At 48.1% G+C, this 17,702-nt stretch overlaps 1 protein-coding gene across 1 annotated transcript; it reads left to right on the top strand.

Moving 5' to 3' along the window:
* Positions 1–9,970: 9,970 nt before the first annotated feature.
* On the top strand, positions 9,971–17,129 carry LOC120707361 (ABC transporter G family member 36-like). The gene is made up of 22 exons (XM_039992255.1): positions 9,971–10,320; positions 10,450–10,570; positions 10,676–10,764; positions 11,016–11,100; positions 11,369–11,528; positions 11,658–11,734; positions 11,857–11,910; positions 11,996–12,086; positions 12,183–12,484; positions 12,565–12,846; positions 12,945–13,261; positions 13,357–13,517; positions 13,602–13,868; positions 13,958–14,208; positions 14,295–14,627; positions 14,708–14,998; positions 15,159–15,242; positions 15,330–15,463; positions 15,701–15,928; positions 16,013–16,184; positions 16,287–16,541; positions 16,629–17,129. The coding sequence occupies exons 1-22, from the start codon at positions 9,971–9,973 to the stop codon at positions 16,884–16,886; spliced, it is 4,362 nt and encodes a 1,453-aa protein (XP_039848189.1). The 3' UTR covers positions 16,887–17,129.
* Positions 17,130–17,702: the final 573 nt, after the last annotated feature.

Here is a 17,702-nt window from a genome sequence, read left to right as displayed (position 1 = left end):
GCCACCAGGCTAAATAGTTTTAGTGTCTTACAACAGCCACCAGGCTAAATGTCACTCACATCTCACTCTAACTCTCATCCCCAGCAACAGCACCAGCATTGTCCTCATCAAGCCATAGGTTCTTGAACTTCTCCTCCAGCTCCAAGTCCTCCACAGAATGTTGTGCTCTCCTCGCAGCCAGCTCCCAGTCCTTGATGATGATCAGCTGCTCCACAGTCTCCGGGTTCAACCTTCTGCGCCGATCCTCTAGAATCCTGCCAGACTGACTGAAACAAGACTATGAAGAAGTAGTTGAGACAGGAACCGACATAATATCCTTAGCCATAATAGAGAGAACTGGATATGTTAGTTTATGATCATGCCACCAATTAAGGATATCAAATGAATCATCATATGCCACAACATTGTCACTGTTATGATAGGCAGTGAGCTCACATGTACCAGCAATAAGAATGTTACTAGAAGGACCAGATGTACCAGATCCTCCTGGCCCTCCAAAGATCTTACCCCAAGCCTGCTTCCTTTTACCTGTCAAACCTGATGGATGGGCTGTCCTTGCTGGCCTTGCTGCAGCAAACTTGTTTTCATACTTGTTATACAGCTTGAAAAAACTCATGCTTAACTTCATTAGCATACAGATTGTAATTGTAGGAAGTAGACTTAGCAAGCAAATCAAGAGCCATATGCAAACCTCTCAATTTAGCTCTAGGGTCAAGAATAAATGCAAATAAATATAACATGGGAATTTTTTTTCAGTACTTCTCAAACTTCATCCTCATAGGGCCTATAACAGTTTCAAGTTTTGAATCACCCCGACATTCATGGAAATGAGTAGCAATTTCAATTATATGATGCAGAACCAAAGGACTTGTGGGATAATACACTCCAGATAGAGCAACAGTTGATTCATAAAACAACTCAAGGAATTCACAAACCTTTTCAGCAACATACCAGTGCTCACCTTTCAAAGCAGCATAGCCAATATTACCATTGATGAACACAGAAAATACATTCTTATATGGAATCAGGTGCTTAAGCATGAGATAGGTTGAATTCCATCTAACATCCATATCCAAACCAAATTTACGAGGTCTAACACCCTTAAGCAAACAGTAGTCTTTAAACTCAGCAATTCTTTTATTAGATGCATTCAAATAACTAATTGCAGTTCTAAAGATCTCTATATAAGGTTTCAGCCTTTTCAAACTAACTTCACAATGAGATTAATAACATGGCAAGCACACCTCTGATGCACAACATAGTAGGTTTTCTTAGATGGATTATCAGGATCAGTATCAACACCCAAGTAACCAGAAAAGATTGGAACCAAAATTTGCATAGCATTATTATTAGAAAAAGCATTATCTAAGGAAACAGCAAAGATCTTATCAGTCATTCCGAATGCCTCAACCACATCAGAGATACGTTCAGCAATGTTTGTACCAGTATGAGCCTCTTCAATCAATCTAAAACGAATCACATGTTTCTTAAGTTGCCAATCAGAATTGATAAAATGAGCTACAACAGTGATGTAATCCTCCTTTGCATTATCAGACTAGATATCATAGGTCAAACAAATAGAATTGACACCAGGAAAGACAATATGTTTTAAGTTATTAATAGTGTCAATGAAAAGCTTCTCCATATCTCTACTAGTTGAAAACCTAGACACTCTAACATGTCTAGGGTTATGAGCACGTTGAATGTAATCATCCCAAGCATCATTATCAGCAACAGATAAAGGCAGATCAAGCCTAGCAATCAATTTGCATAATTCAACCCTAGCAACATCAAGTTTGTATTCCCAGTTCCTATATGATCCATCAGGGTTCATAGCAAGCCTAGTTTGAACCATTTTAGCAAGATCAGCTTTCTTTTTACATGCATTTTGATGCCTAAGCAGATGACCAGTGCCAGCAGCAGATTTAGCAGACAATCTATGGCGACAAAACTTGCAAACAGCAGCAATACGCACGCTCTTATCATCCAAGATTTCATCAAAATTATCCCAGACAGGAGATCGACGCTTAGATCCACAGGACTGAGACTCACTTACCGGTGGCACAGGGGCCGCGACAGCCTCAGTGACGTTGCCAAGCCCGAGGAAGGCAGCAGCATCAGCGCCACCCGCGTCGTCGATGTTGTCGGGCACGTGACCATAGTCAACCAGATCTTCGTTGATGGTTGCAGGGTACACGGCCTCGTCGATGTCGTCCATGGCCACCGGCCCCCGCGGCTCGTCAGATCCCCGCTCTCGGTCCCGTTCCTCACGGCGAATGCGGCATCAGCTCATCGCCGACTTACTGTGAAGAAGAGGTAGCTAGGGTTAGGGTTAAACAGCTAGGGTTAGAGAGAGGGGTTGAGGTCTTGAGGAGGATGTACTTGCCTGCAAAGCCGGAGCCCAGCGCCGGAGAGATGGAAGAAGACAAGCTCGACGGAGGACGGCGGCGAGGATGACGACGACGCAGTGGACAGAGATGAGCAAACGGGCGAGGACGAGGTGAGGGAGAAGGATAGAGGGGGGGGGGAGGATGAGGTGGCGACGCGGCGGTGAAGGATGAGGCGGCGAGGCGAAGTCCAACGCGGCGACGCTCGACGAGCGACCGCTGAGTCGCTGCGGCGGCGAAGGGGATGGCAGGCGGGGGCGAGGGCGGGTGGGAATGGGGATTACGGTTAGGGTTGCAAGGGGAAGAGGCGCCGCGCGGGTTATATAATAGCCTGGGGGCGCCGTTTGGGCTGGCGCGGGGAGGCTGGGCCGCGGCCGCTCCCGACCGTTGGCGGGGGCAGCACCGCAACAGGCCGACCGTTGGGAGTGGCCGGGCCGGCACCGGGCCGAGGTCTTTTGGCTGGGCCGTGCCGTGCCGCCCGGCAGGCCGAACTAGCGGCCCAAGCACGGCCTGGTGCACGGGCCGTGCCTGGCCCGGGCCCGGTGACTTCGGGCCCGTGCCGTGCTTGGGCCGTGCCGGGTCGTCCGTGCTCGGGCCGGGCTAACGGGCCTCGGGCCGTACGCTCATCTATAATCTGCACGGACTTCTTCCATCCTAATTCCAACATGTGTGTAGAGAACTCTTCCATTTTAAAATCAACGCGAACAAGCGCACGCATGACTTCTCCCTTTTGAATTTTATCCTAATTAAGCTCGGCCTCGAATGATCTTGTGTCCTGCAAGCTAATTAGGCGTTGACAACCGAAGCTATATTTTTTTAATACTAGTAGTACAATAATTTGGGTCGACCTCGCCACGGCTAAAACGTGACACATCCACTATGCGCGTGGTTACAAACTAATTAAACAGTTCTCGGCTGCCGTAACAAACATATGCATATATAATGGGTCTCTTGTTTTGAACTATATTGAAATCTCAGAACACCAGCTGCCCTAGGTTGCTCAAAACTAGTCCTAATTAGTCTATACCGTCATTTTAGTTATATACTTTAGTCTTAATACATGCACGTGCCCACATGGTTTGGCGGTACCATCTATGGGTATGAGCCTATGACCACTATCAGATGTATCAACTCATATTGCAACTTGCACAAGTTGTTTAATTGGGACTTGGGAGGGTGGGAAGGGAAGGATTTTCAGGCGAGAGCAGTTGTATCTAGTATGCATTAAGCTGATGGACATGGAGGAAACCAATCTCGTGTGTGCGCGCGTGTAGAGAACAAAAAAGGGCCATTAGTATCGGTCATATGACCTGTTTTGTACTGGTTGAAGCAACCGAAGTACCGGTCGCAGCAACCGGTACTAAATGCGCCACCCATTTAGTACCGGCCGCAGCAACATGTGTTCATAGCGTTTTAGAGAGAACAAAAAAAGGTAAACTAAAGTTCATCTACACGGTGTGCAAACACACGCACGCACACAACTAGTGTGCATTAAGCTGATGCACAAGTTGACGACGAGATTTGATATCAACACGTGGTTATCAACCTTTTTATCTTTTTATAGTTTGACCCGCCGAAGCTTCTCCCCCTTCACGGCTGGCTTGCCGGAAAGGCAACAGGGGATCCTTCCAACTCAATTCAGATAATAACTTTCTGCTGTTTACTCACAAATCTGTTTTGCATGAACAGCGGGTATCAATCAATCAATATATATAATTAATGAACCAAAGGATTAAGAATTGGAATGACGATTTCACATGGTAACAAGGCAAAAAAAAATGTCATCAAAGTACGACCAATACCGTGCTAGGTTCTTGCCGACCCACTAATATGGTTATATATGATTCAAGGCCGGCGTACTACTCCCTCCGTTTAAAATTACTATAAGCTACTTCCTTCATTCTTAAATATATGATGTTTAAGACAAGCTATCTAATTAAAAAATGAACTAGCTACCTTGTCCTAACATCACATATTTGAGAATGGATGCCAATTCGTTAGAATAAGGCTTTGATAAGGGATTACTTTATGACTATTTTCATCTGTGATATATAAAAGTATAAACATGAGAAGATATTTTTGAGTATGAATTCAATGAGGTTAAGTTTATGCCACGAATATCATATATCAATAGAGAAATTGCTGATCAAATGCTTGTCATAGTGAAATGAAATAAACCTTGTAATTTTAGGTGGAGGAGGTGCGTGCGTGCTAAGTTCCATTCAGACAAAAGTTAAATTGTTTGAGTTGCATCTTCCAACCGTAACAGTTTGGAAGACCTAATGGTCGTTCCAACAGATCGTTGCAAGTCTTGCAACCTTTTGACTCAGTCTAGGCAAACTAAAAGTCAATCTCGCAGCTCGGAAGACAAAGAATGATTTGATATGGGAATAGGTTGAATATGGAACCAAATAGCTCTAGAAACCTTTCCAAAAAAAAAAGCTCTAGAAAGAGAAAAGTTTAAAGGACCCTAGAAACAACACTCTGAAAAGTGAAAACCAGTTAACCTTGCCCTCCAAGAAAGCAGGATTATCTTTTTTTTTGAACGTACAAGAAAGCAGGATTATTATTGGCACATGCTCAACTTTATTTGCAGCCTGCGGCCTGCGGGGCAGCAGCTACAGCTAAGCTAGCCAGCAAACATCCAATTCCACCTGGCAACTCGCGTTGATGAGTTGCCTGGAAGGTAGCGGGAAACGACTAGTGGGCAACTAGCACTACAGGACGCACGATTCCGGAATGGAACCACATGGGGTTGCTGCTACTGATGATGGTCACGACGTTTCGCTGTCTTGCTGGTGGTGGCCTTCGCTGCCCATGCAGAGCACTGTACCGTCAAAGACGTTTCCCTCCAGGAAAAATCAACGCCATCCTGAATGATTATTCAAGTGATTTGATTTGTCATGACGACCTCAAAAGTAACTAATAATCGTCAAAGAGAACGACACCGTTTCAGAGATCGTGTGTGTGAAGACGCTTGAGAATGACGGGCAAGTTTCGCTGGTCGTCACCCGCAAAAAAAAAAAGTTTCGCTCGTCATCGCAACGCTGCAACTTGCAATCCGGCCATTGACCGCCAAAGAAAGCGAGGAGCGCGGTCTTTGCGGGGCGATCACTAACGTGCGAGGCTTGCTCCCGAGTCACCAAAAGAGGATCTGTGAGGGCAGTCCCAATAAAAAAACATGCCACACCACGTCACATTGACGCCATATAAAAAATATCGTGGTGCTGCAAACCATAGCCGGGTGACGGAAGGCACCCGCCTAAGCCCAGAGGTGTGTACTCAGGGGTTAGCTAGTCCTAGCTCGATCTCGCTCAAGAACACGATGAACACAGCGGGATTAGAGTGGTTCGGGCCGCCGGAGCGTAATACCCTACGTCCACTGTGTGTTGTATTGCCTTGCCTCGAGAGACTTCGCGAGAGCTTGTGTGTGTCTGTAGAGCCTGTTTCGCCTAGAGTCTGTCTGAGAGATCTCCCTGCTAGAAGGAGGACGTGCTCTCCCTTTTATATGTCCAAGGGGAGCACGTACACTGAGCGGGGCCCCGACATGTGGACCCGGCGATGTATTATAAACTACATTTTGGCCTTCAATGCCTCAGATCCGGAGATTTTGTCGTCGGGTTCTGTGTGTAGCTTCTGACCAGGGATGGTCTTGAGCTGTCCTGTCAGAGTAGAGTCTAGCCTCTGCACCCGCGCGTCGAGGTCATGATGAAGTGCCGAACTACTGACTCAGTCACTGTAGCAGCGTGCACTGTTGCTCCAGTCAGTAGCTGGTCATCATGACTCGTCGCCCATGCACACGGCGCTGAGTCTTTAATGTTTGTCTTGGTAACTGACGAGCCGCCTCGGTAACTGGCGATCCACAGTGTGGACTGACAAAAGCTGCCCCGTGCCCAGAGGCAGCAGAGCCTGCCTCGACCACTCGCACTTAATGCGGGTGGGTGAGGGAGCTTCCAGCGGAAGCCTTGCGCCCGCGCCCGCGTCTGCGTGACACGTGGCGGCTCCGGACCCCTCCCGATCAGCTAGCTGAGCCGAGAGCTCACGGGGGTCCGGATAGGCACGTGGAGGTCCCGGACCCATCTGCGGGAGTCCGGATGGCACGTGGAGGTCCCGGACCCATCTGCGGGAGTCCGGATGGCACGTGGAGGTCCCGGACCCACCTGCGGGGGTCCGGGTCCGCGGCCACAGATACTGAGCATTTCCACTTCTAGGACACGTGGTGACACCGGACCCGTCCCCGAGCGGGAAGCGGGTCCGGGACCGTTGGTCCGGTGAGATAGAGTCGGACCTCAGGGGTCCGGCTGCTCAGCTCCTTAGGGCGTAGTTACGGATAACTACGTGAGTCTTGGCACAGTAGGAGTGGGTACCCCAGTTGCAGGGTACCGACAAAAAATTACAGCTTACAGAACACATTGCGTGCTTAATATTTAATTATGGGTAAAGAAAATCATCGATCATCTTTATCGTTCACATTCACTCGTCACATCTATTGGTATTTGTAATATCCGTCGGGATATATTTTTTATAGTTTTCGAACTTCAATGGAAGGCGACGTTTTCGTCGACAGGGAGAATGATTTTGTCAATTTCGAAAATTTGTCAGTTTAATCTTTTAAGACGTTCATAGAGATAGGGTTGCGTATGTGTCTTCACAAGAGTGTGTGCGTACGTGCGTGCGTTACGAGTGTCTGAGTTGTATTGTGTAACATCAAAAATATATATTTTCTCAAACTTTGAAAAACGATAAAATATCCCGAAGAGCTAGGCATTCCGCCGAACCGACTCCCTAATCACTCTAGACGCAAGGTCGCAATGTGTGTGCACGTGTGAAATGCCCCACCAACCAAGCCCAGGAGTCCAGGAGCTGGGGGGAGGAGGGGATCCCTGCGAGGGGGCAGTCAGCGGCTAGCCTCCGGAGCCCGAACGTGGTAGGCGCCTAACCGAGAGCCAGGCTAACGCGGGGCGGCTCTGGTCAAATGCAATTCCAGGCTTCCAGCAGGAACCATGGTCCAACGCTCCAAATTCAGGTGAGCCCCGCGTGCACACGGGCCTCTCGTCGTCGACGACGACGAGCGCCGTGTTCCGCATGGGTCGCCCCCGCGGCACGGCGGCTTGACCTGACCGGGGAGTCAACCTCCTCTAGAAGCCCAGCCCCACCAGGTGGCCCCGGGCAGGCGGCTACCGGCTAGCCTGCCTAGCCGGACGTCCCGTTGACCTGTCCGCCACCGCAATTACTGCCCGCGCCGGAGCGCGTCCCGTTCACTGTCCCCTGGGTGACCCTGTACATGCGTCGCGGAAGCATCGGCGTGCGGGAGCAAGGACTCGGGAGAGGAGGGTTTCCCCGTCAGCCCCGACTGATCTGATGTGCCCTGGGTTGTGGGTTGGTGGCCGCTGAACTGCTCCATCGCGGGTCGCGGCGGCGGCGGTGGTGCACCCCCCCGCGCGCTGCGATCTGGCCAATCCGGGGCGGGGCTATCCCCCATTGCCCACGGGTGTGCTGTGGGTAGGGGTGGTAATGGGCCATGGCCCTAATGGCCTCTTCACAGCCCAATAAAGCCTTTAAAATTTTTAGTTCAAAAATACATATGTTTAGAGCCCGGCCCTTTTAGGGCCCGATCCTTAGATTTTCTAGTTCAAAATGTTGGGCCCTTTACCACCCCTAGCTGTGGGGAGTGGGGTGATTTGGCTCTCTCGAGTCGTATGTCCTGCTGCTTGTCTTGGCATGGACACAGCAGGGTGACTAAGAACTCCAGAAGGCCCCTCCCACCCCTGCTTTTGCGAGAATTCTCTTTTGCATGCCACAGCAGGGTGACTAAGAACTCCAGAAGGCCCCTCCCACCCCTGCTTTTGCGAGAATTCTCTTTTGTCCGGACCTGGGGAAGCGATGGCCTGCCATTGGCTTCAACCGCAACAAAGGAAAAGGGGGGACGAGTGCGAGGCGATCGGCGTTTGAAACTTTTAACTCGCGAGTTGAGCCTTTTCCCAATTGGTCTGGGGTGCAAGATAGCTTATCCGCTGCAAAAGATTGTGTATGTCCCATCTGATATGGGATTTCACTGGAAACGTCGCTGCCATATGTGTGCGTGCGTGTCTGTTTGTGTGAAATAAGTGTTATTACACATCCAGCATGCCATACCCGCTGCAAAGAGATTTCATTCCTCACATATCGGAATTTCTTGCGAAAATGTCACCGACATAAATGTATATCCGTGTGGAATTAGTAAATTTCACATAGGAAGTTTATGCCTAGTTGGAAATGGCATTTCATGGAAAATGTCACGAATAGGGATGTATATTTATGTGTGCATAGTGTGTTTCATATGATCAAAGAGACGTGAATACAGACATGGAGCGAGATTTTTGGACAAATGCCTACCGGTTGAGAAGGTTCCCAGTGAAATGCACTATTTTAACACCGACTATACATATATGAAACAGTACATATATGTGCGACTATATTTCTAATAGAAACAGTACATAAAAGGTACTATTTTAAAGCAACTAGTAAAAAAACAGTAAATGAGAAGCAAACGATAACCCTGTTTGGTTCTCCCTAGCGCAACTTACGCTACGAGAGAATCTTGTATGCATGGAGTATTAAACGAAATTTATTTGCAAAACTTTTTCAGGGATAGATGCAACTTTGCGCGACGAATCTAATGATGGTAATTAATTCATGATTGGCTACAATAATACTACAGTAACCATCCTCTAATCGTGCAGTCAGATGCCTCATTAGATTCGTCTCACGAAGTAGCGCAGGGTTCTGAAGATGATTTTGTAATTAGATTTTATTAATACTAGTAATTACTGGTCAAAATAGCACTGTTCATTAGCATAAACCAAACCAAACAGGGCCGATATTCTCATTTGAATTCGATTGTACTAGATGGAAGTTGACAAACGAATTTATTTCAAAAAAAAAAACGAAGCCTGCAAAGTCGCTTTGCGTTGATGCTGCCGCGCAGGGATCATGCAGTGGATTCAATCCCGTCAGCGAGCCACGCACGTTTTCTTCCTTCTGGAAGACGGTCTGCTTAATTAAGTCCTCCCCGCTGAATTATTAGCAAACACAACCCGATCCCATTCCCACGCGAGAACAGTGCGCCTTCTAGAAGCGAGCGCCCGGCTCCCAGGCGGCCAAGCGCCCAAGCCCCTGCCCAGTACCCAGCAGACCTGCTCACCTGCACGGCTGCACAAGCAGCGACCGCACCACGCGCTGGTGTCGTGTCTTGGGCTCTTGGCAAGTTGGCATCCAAGCGCGGCGGAAGCGCCCTCCTCCCGGCCCCGGGCCCCACACCTCGCGAGCCAACCCCCTTTGAAACCGTTCCGATCCGTTCCGTTCCGTTCCAACGCATCGCCCCTACAAATACCCCACCCCCCAACCCTCTCTCAGCACTCGGCAGCCTCTTTCCACCGCAAAACGGGGCAAGCGCGCGCACGCACGCACCCCCAGAGAACACGCCCACAGCCGGAATCGCCGGGGAAACACGGTGACAGCTCAAAATTCCCTCGGCGCTGGGCGGGGATTAGTAGCGGAGTAGGAGGCGGCGGCAGGGGAGCAGGAGGAGGAGGGGTACGGAGATGGACGCGGCGGGGGAAATCCAGAAGGTGGCGAGCATGCGGCTGGGGAACAGCGGCTCCATATGGCGGCGCGGGGACGACGTGTTCTCGCGCTCGTCCAGGGATGAGGACGACGAGGAGGCGCTGCGGTGGGCCGCGCTCGAGAAGCTGCCCACCTACGACCGCGTCCGCCGCGCCATGGTCCCGCTCGGCGGCGACGGCGCCGAGGCGGGCGCGGGCGGCGGGAAGGGGCTCGTCGACGTGCACAGCCTCGACCCGCAGCAGCGCCGTGCGCTGCTGGAGCGCCTCGTGCGCGTCGCCGACGAGGACAACGAGCGCTTCCTGCTCAAGCTCAAGGACCGCGTCGACAGGTACTGTATCAAGCAAGCCCACGGCCGCTCCGCTCGTTCGTGATGAGCCGCGCGGTTGCCGCCGCACTCCCCCCTCCCGCCGGGTGTTTGACGATTTGCGCGCGCGCGCGCGGCGTTTCATTGTTGCAGGGTCGGGATCGACATGCCCACGATCGAGGTGCGGTTCCAGAACCTCGAGGCGGAGGCCGAGGTGCGCGTCGGCAGCAGCGGCCTCCCAACCGTCCTCAACTCCATCATCAACACGGTCGAGGTACGCGCGCGGCCAATCGCGCCCGTTCGTTTGTGCGTTGTGAGATTCCGCCTGCATATGCGCCACTGAATGATGACTGATTTTGAATGCGCCTCTTCGACTCAGGAAACGGCGAACGCGCTGCACTTACTGCCCAGTAGGAAGCAGACCATGCCCATCCTACACGACGTCAGCGGAATCATCAAGCCTCGCAGGTACTGGAGTATAAGATGATAGCTATTCGTAGTTTTCTCTCCTCAAGCATGTCAAATTTGTTTCCTATTTTTACGGAGTTGATGAGATGTTCCTTTCGACAACTAGAATAATACAGTTGTTCCCTCGCAAAAAAAAATACAGTTGTTTTTTTTTTGTTGGAGACTGGATTGACTAGTAATCTGGGGCTCTAGGGATTCAAGTTCTACGCTTCTTCCACCAGTAAACCTCACGTTCTTTACGTTGTGTGCAGGTTAACCCTTCTGTTAGGCCCACCCGGATCAGGGAAGACCACTTTGCTGCTCGCGTTGGCTGGAAGGCTTGCCAAAGACCTCAAGGTACTGGAAAATGGAGTGTGCACTATTGCATTCATATGCAATAATTACGACTTCCAGAACCCAATCTGTATTCGCTCAATAACTGCATGTCATGAAAATCTGTTGTTCTCAAGTTATGCTAAAAAATGGGCAGCCAAGATTAGAAACAGAGTTTTTTTTTTTTAAAAAAGAAGAAGATTAGAAACAGAGCACCTTTGGTCGGCAACTGCTTCAATGCTGTACAGATTACCGAAATGTACAGTGCCTAATGTGACGAGTAACTCTGCAGGTTAGTGGCAAAGTGACCTACAATGGGCACGAGATGACAGAGTTTGTTCCAGAGAGGACGGCTGCGTACATCAGCCAGCATGACCTCCACATTGGGGAGATGACTGTGAGGGAGACTCTTGCGTTCGCAGCACGTTGCCAGGGTGTTGGCTCCCGCTTTGGTACGATTCTGAGCAATTAGTCACGTCAGCACATGCATGTTCATTTGTGCCTCTTGCCTACTGTGTGAGATTTGCATGGTTTCACTGATATGCTTATCATGTTTTACTTCTTTCCTTTTATGTTAATAGATATGCTGACTGAGCTGTCGAGGCGGGAGAAGGCGGCCAATATCAAACCTGATGCTGATATTGATGCATTCATGAAGGCAAGTGAAGCACTGAACCCAGACCAAACCCAGTAGTTTTTCCATCTTTTGATTATATTTTCATGAATATTTAACGAATTCTAATCAAAACTGACTATTATTTTTCTGCTTAATTTAATTAGGCATCCGCAATGGGTGGGAAAGATGCCAGTGTGGTCACTGACTATATGCTGAAGGTATGTGCAACTTTTAGCCTCACCCCTGAGTAATTCTAGATTGAAATACTCCATGTCGTAATTACGTACATATTACTTGTTGCAGATACTAGGACTAGAGGTATGCGCGGACACGATGGTAGGGGATGAAATGATCAGGGGCATATCTGGTGGACAACGAAAGCGTGTGACAACCGGTAAACATTCTTTTATAACGATTTCAGCTCAAGAGCATTGGCTTTGCTGAAGTGCTGTCTGAATGCTGAATGATATCATTTGGATGTTTCCTGTAGGTGAGATGCTGGTTGGTCCAGCCAGGGCGCTTTTTATGGATGAGATCTCGACTGGGCTTGATAGCTCCACTACCTTCCAGATTGTTAACTCACTCAGGCAGTCGATCCACATCCTCGGTGGCACAGCAGTCATCTCCTTGCTTCAACCAGCGCCTGAGACATATAACCTGTTCGATGACATTATTCTCCTCTCAGACGGCCAGGTTGTGTACCAGGGCCCTCGAGAAGAAGTTATCGAGTTTTTTGAGTCCATGGGTTTCAGATGCCCTGAGAGGAAGGGTGTTGCTGACTTCTTGCAAGAAGTATGTACTGTGCCACCTTATTTCAGTATACACCCGCATAATGTTCTTGTTACCATATCTCCATTTGAAATTCTGAGCAGGTGACTTCGAAAAAAGATCAGAAACAGTACTGGGCACGGCGTGATGAGCCCTACAGGTTTGTGACGGTGAAGGAATTCGCAATGGCATTCAAGTCATTCCACACAGGGAGAACTATAGAAAATGAGCTTGCTGTCCCATTCGACAAGAGCAAAAGCCACCCAGCCGCACTAACAACCACGAGATATGGCGTGAGTGGCAAGGAGCTGCTGAAGGCAAACATAGACCGTGAGATCCTTCTCATGAAGAGGAACTCTTTTGTCTACATGTTCAGAACCTTCCAGGTATGTCACTACTCCAAAGTTCCAAACAGTATGATTGATTGGCATGTAAGTAAAAATAACTGAAACATGACTGACTCCTTGGTTCTTTGGCATTACAGCTGATGCTGATGTCAATCCTTTCAATGACTCTCTTCTTCCGCACGAAGATGAAGCATGACTCTGTGATTGATGGGGGCCTCTACATGGGCGCACTCTTCTTTGGCGTGCTTTTGATCATGTTCAATGGCTTCTCTGAGATGGCAATGACCGTCTTCAAGCTGCCTGTATTCTTCAAGCAGAGGGATCTCCTTTTCTTTCCAGCATGGTCCTACACTATACCTTCATGGATCCTCAAGATACCCATCACATTTATCGAGGTCGCGGGTTATGTATTCTTGACATACTATGTCATTGGCTTCGACCCAAATATCAGCAGGTGAGATTTGCCGATTGTTTAAATGTGTATCCTTATACATTCTTATTACTCAGGTAATGTATTGAGAATGTTCTAACAGTAGTAGTTGCCCTCAGGTTCTTCAAGCAGTATCTGCTTCTGTTAGCAATCAATCAGATGGCAGCGGCACTCTTTCGCTTTATTGGTGGGGCAGCGAGGAGCATGGTTGTTGCTAATGTCTTTGCATCATTCATGTTGCTGGTTGTCATGGTGTTGGGAGGATTTATTCTAGTAAGAGGTAAGAACTCGTATTTCTCTCTTTGTAATTCTTTGCAATGTGGCTTCTTCATAAACCAATATTTCTTTGTATCTCGTCTTGCAGAAAAAATAAAGAAATGGTGGATCTGGGGGTACTGGATCTCCCCAATGATGTATGCGCAGAATGCCATTTCGGTGAATGAGATGTTGGGGCACAGCTGGAACAAAATATTGAATAGCACTGCCTCCAACGAGACCCTAGGTGTGCAAACCCTTAAGTCCCGTGGAGTATTCCCAGAAGCAAAGTGGTACTGGATTGGCTTTGGTGCTATGATTGGGTTCACCATATTCTTCAATGCTATCTTCACTCTTGCCCTTACATACCTCAAACGTGAGTAACTCCCAAACTGATTTGTGACATATTGTTGTTGGATTTCACAAAATCTGAACCTGCGAATGGTTTATCTTGTTATTTTCCAGCATATGGCGACTCTCGGCCATCAGTATCTGAAGAGGAGCTGAAGGAGAAGCATGCCAACATGAAAGGCGAAGTTCTGGATGGCAATCACCGGGCTTCAGCAAGCAGTCATCGACCAACAGGAATCAACACTGAAGCTGATCCAGCAATCGCAGAAGATGATTCTGCCCTGACTAAACGGGGAATGATACTCCCATTTGTCCCGCTTTCACTCGCCTTTGATAACATCAGATACTCTGTTGACATGCCACAGGTGAAATATACAAACCTGTTTCTTTCACACTATCAACAAAGGTAATTAATCACGACTTTGTAACCTTGGTTGTGAAATCAATTCAGGAAATGAAAGCACAAGGTGTACAAGAAGATCGTCTGGAGCTCCTCAAAGGTGTCAGTGGGTCTTTTAGGCCTGGTGTGCTGACCGCACTAATGGGCGTCAGTGGCGCAGGAAAAACTACTTTGATGGATGTGTTGGCGGGAAGAAAGACAGGTGGATACATTGAAGGAGACATCAGCATTTCAGGATACCCGAAGAAACAGGAGACCTTCGCACGCATATCAGGATACTGTGAACAAAATGATATCCACTCGCCGCAGGTGACAGTCTATGAGTCACTGCTTTTCTCAGCGTGGCTCCGGCTTCCCAAGGATGTTGATTCAAATAAAAGAAAGGTCAGTTCCAGAAAACTGTTGTCATTTCGACCTTCAGTGGATATTTCTTGGTAGATAGTTGCTTACCTTTATGTGTGCAGATCTTCGTTGAAGAGGTGATGGAGCTTGTGGAGCTCAAACCGTTGAGGGATGCTTTGGTTGGACTCCCTGGAGTGAATGGTCTGTCAACTGAGCAGAGGAAAAGGCTTACCATTGCTGTGGAACTTGTCGCAAATCCGTCAATCATCTTCATGGATGAGCCAACCTCCGGGCTTGATGCCCGGGCAGCTGCAATTGTGATGCGGACAGTGAGGAACACTGTCGATACTGGTAGGACTGTGGTCTGCACGATACATCAGCCTAGCATTGACATATTTGAAGCATTCGATGAGGTGAGCGAGGTTTCCCATAGGATTTTCTTCCAACTACTCTCTACTCACTGGTTACCTTTGCTAGATTGGTCATACTTGTTTCACTGTGGTTGCTTTTCCACTTTTGAACTATGTTGCAATGCAACTTGCAAGGTCTAAAATGTTTGATTAATTCTTGCAGCTTTTCCTGATGAAGCGGGGTGGAGAAGAGATCTATGCTGGTCCACTTGGCCATCATTCTTCAGAGCTTATCAAGTATTTCGAGGTAAAATGATATTACAGGAATCCTAATACCCACCTATTGAAATTCTTCAAAATTACCGAGAAGATCATGTGGTTTTATATTATCCAGGGGATTCAAGGGGTCAGCAAAATTAAAGATGGCTACAATCCGGCAACATGGATGCTGGAAGTGACTGCAGTCTCTCAGGAACAGATTCTAGGTGTTGATTTCAGTGAGATGTACAAGAAATCTGAACTCTTCCAGTAAGTAAATTCCAATCCACTAGTCTATTCATCAATTCATCTTTGAGAGTAATAAGTAGGAAAAAAACACTATAAGCAACTAAAATATAATTACGGTGGGCCAATATTTTGTAACTTACCATACTAAAGTTACCGGCAGAACGAAGTACCAGTTGGTTGCTTCTCATGATTATCGGCCTTCCTTCTCAAGACATTTTCTTCAGTAGATGATGGGTTGCTTGTTATTATGTTTTACAGGAGGAACAAGGCCTTGATAAAGGAACTAAGCCAACCAGCGCCAGGTTCGAGTGACCTGTATTTCCCTAGCAAGTACGCGCAGTCTTCCATCACACAATGCATGGCTTGCCTGTGGAAGCAGAACCTGTCATACTGGAGGAACCCTCCTTACAATACCGTTAGGTTCTTTTTCACTACTGTCATTGCTCTCCTCCTCGGCAGCATCTTTTGGGACCTTGGCGGCAAAGTGTAAGTCACGCTGAATTGTACAATTGCTTGTGGCTAACAAGTGGCGACCTTCAAAATTTTGTTGACATTTGCTTCTTAATCCAGGAAAACATCACAAGACTTGTTAAACGCCATGGGATCAATGTACTCTGCGGTACTGTTCATTGGTGTCATGAACTGTACCTCAGTTCAGCCAGTGGTGGCTGTGGAGCGGACTGTCTTTTACCGTGAAAGAGCTGCGGGCATGTACTCAGCTTTCCCATATGCATTCGGACAGGTGAATGGTTCTCCTGGAAATAAATTCCATATGGGTCTTTTTCTGCTGCTGGCTGCCCCATATTATAGAGAGCAGACCACTGATTAACTCGTGTCCTGACAGGTTGTCATCGAGCTCCCATACGCACTTGGCCAGGATCTCATATACGGTGTCATAGTGTACTCTATGATCGGCTTCGAGTGGACGGTTGCCAAGTTCTTCTGGTACCTCTTCTTTGGGTATTTCACACTCCTCTACTTCACATTCTACGGCATGATGGCCGTTGGCATGACACCAAACTACCATATCGCCGCGATCGTGTCCTCAGCATTCTATTCTATGTGGAACCTCTTCTCCGGGTTCATCATCCCGCGACCCGTAAGCCCTCGCCATACCACTGTTCTTAATCCTGTTTCCCAACTGTTTCCACAGCTTATTCCCGTTCTTGCTTTACGCTATGTTCAGAGAGTGCCGATTTGGTGGAGGTGGTTCTGCTGGATATGCCCCGTGGCGTGGACGCTTTATGGGCTGGTTGTGTCACAGTTCGGTGATATGATGACGGAGATGGACGATGGCAGGACTGTGAAGGTGTTCGTGGAGGACTACTTCGACTTCAAGCACAGCTGGCTGGGGGGTGTGGCCGCTGTGGTCGTGGGGTTCACAGTTCTCTTTGCTGTGCTGTTCGGCTTTGCGATCATGAAGCTCAACTTCCAGAAGAGATGATGACGACATAGGAGCTAGGAATCATGTCCTGAACAAAGGATTTTGCATTGGTTCTGTCGCAAATACATTTGGCTGTGCATATTAACGGAGTACAACATGTCTATAGATTCATTAATTACTTGTAAGAGGAGGATGGCGTAGTATTTTGTAAGAGTATTTCACTTGTGGTAAATTTTGTAAGCCGGGTCACCCATAGCAATTGCACTATCAGTTGGTGAAGGCAAGGAAAACACCAGATGCCTCGTTGACTTAGCATTTCTTTTGGGCCTACATTGATATTCTGAATACTGGAAGAACATGCCAGAGAAAAAAATCTTAAAACTTGGCTGTCGTGGTCTTGCTTTCATGTTTCTTTGCATGATATATGCGCCCACAGAACAGAGGACCAAGAAACATGCCAGCGAAATCATCACGCTGACCTTCCAGTAGCCATCGGCGTTTTCAAATTCAAATGAATGATTCCACAATGAACGTTGAATATCTAGAAGGGAAGGGACCGTGCCTGCATGTGGAAGTTGTAGCAGGAAATTAAAAATGCCCGGAATTCTGATGAGGACGGATTGGAATCTTTTTCTCGTGTTTGCGATCTGTTAGGCCCAACCAATTCACATGCGGCCATCAGCAAGGCTTGGACTCCACCGCGACGACGACAAAATAAAACTTTTAAAAATCCGATGAGACGTCTGTGGCGGCTACGACCCTCTCGTGAACCCGATCGATCCACTCAATTGGGACTTGACCGCAGCGCACTTCATTTTCTCCCTCCATTTTCGGAAAGGGGATATCTATCCGGTAGTTAAATTAGTTCCAAATATG

The sequence above is a fragment of the Panicum virgatum genome, chromosome 5K (genome assembly GCF_016808335.1).
Source record: "Panicum virgatum strain AP13 chromosome 5K, P.virgatum_v5, whole genome shotgun sequence".
Classification (NCBI taxonomy): Eukaryota; Viridiplantae; Streptophyta; class Magnoliopsida; order Poales; family Poaceae; genus Panicum; species Panicum virgatum.
This window is presented reverse-complemented; position numbering and strand designations above follow the sequence as displayed.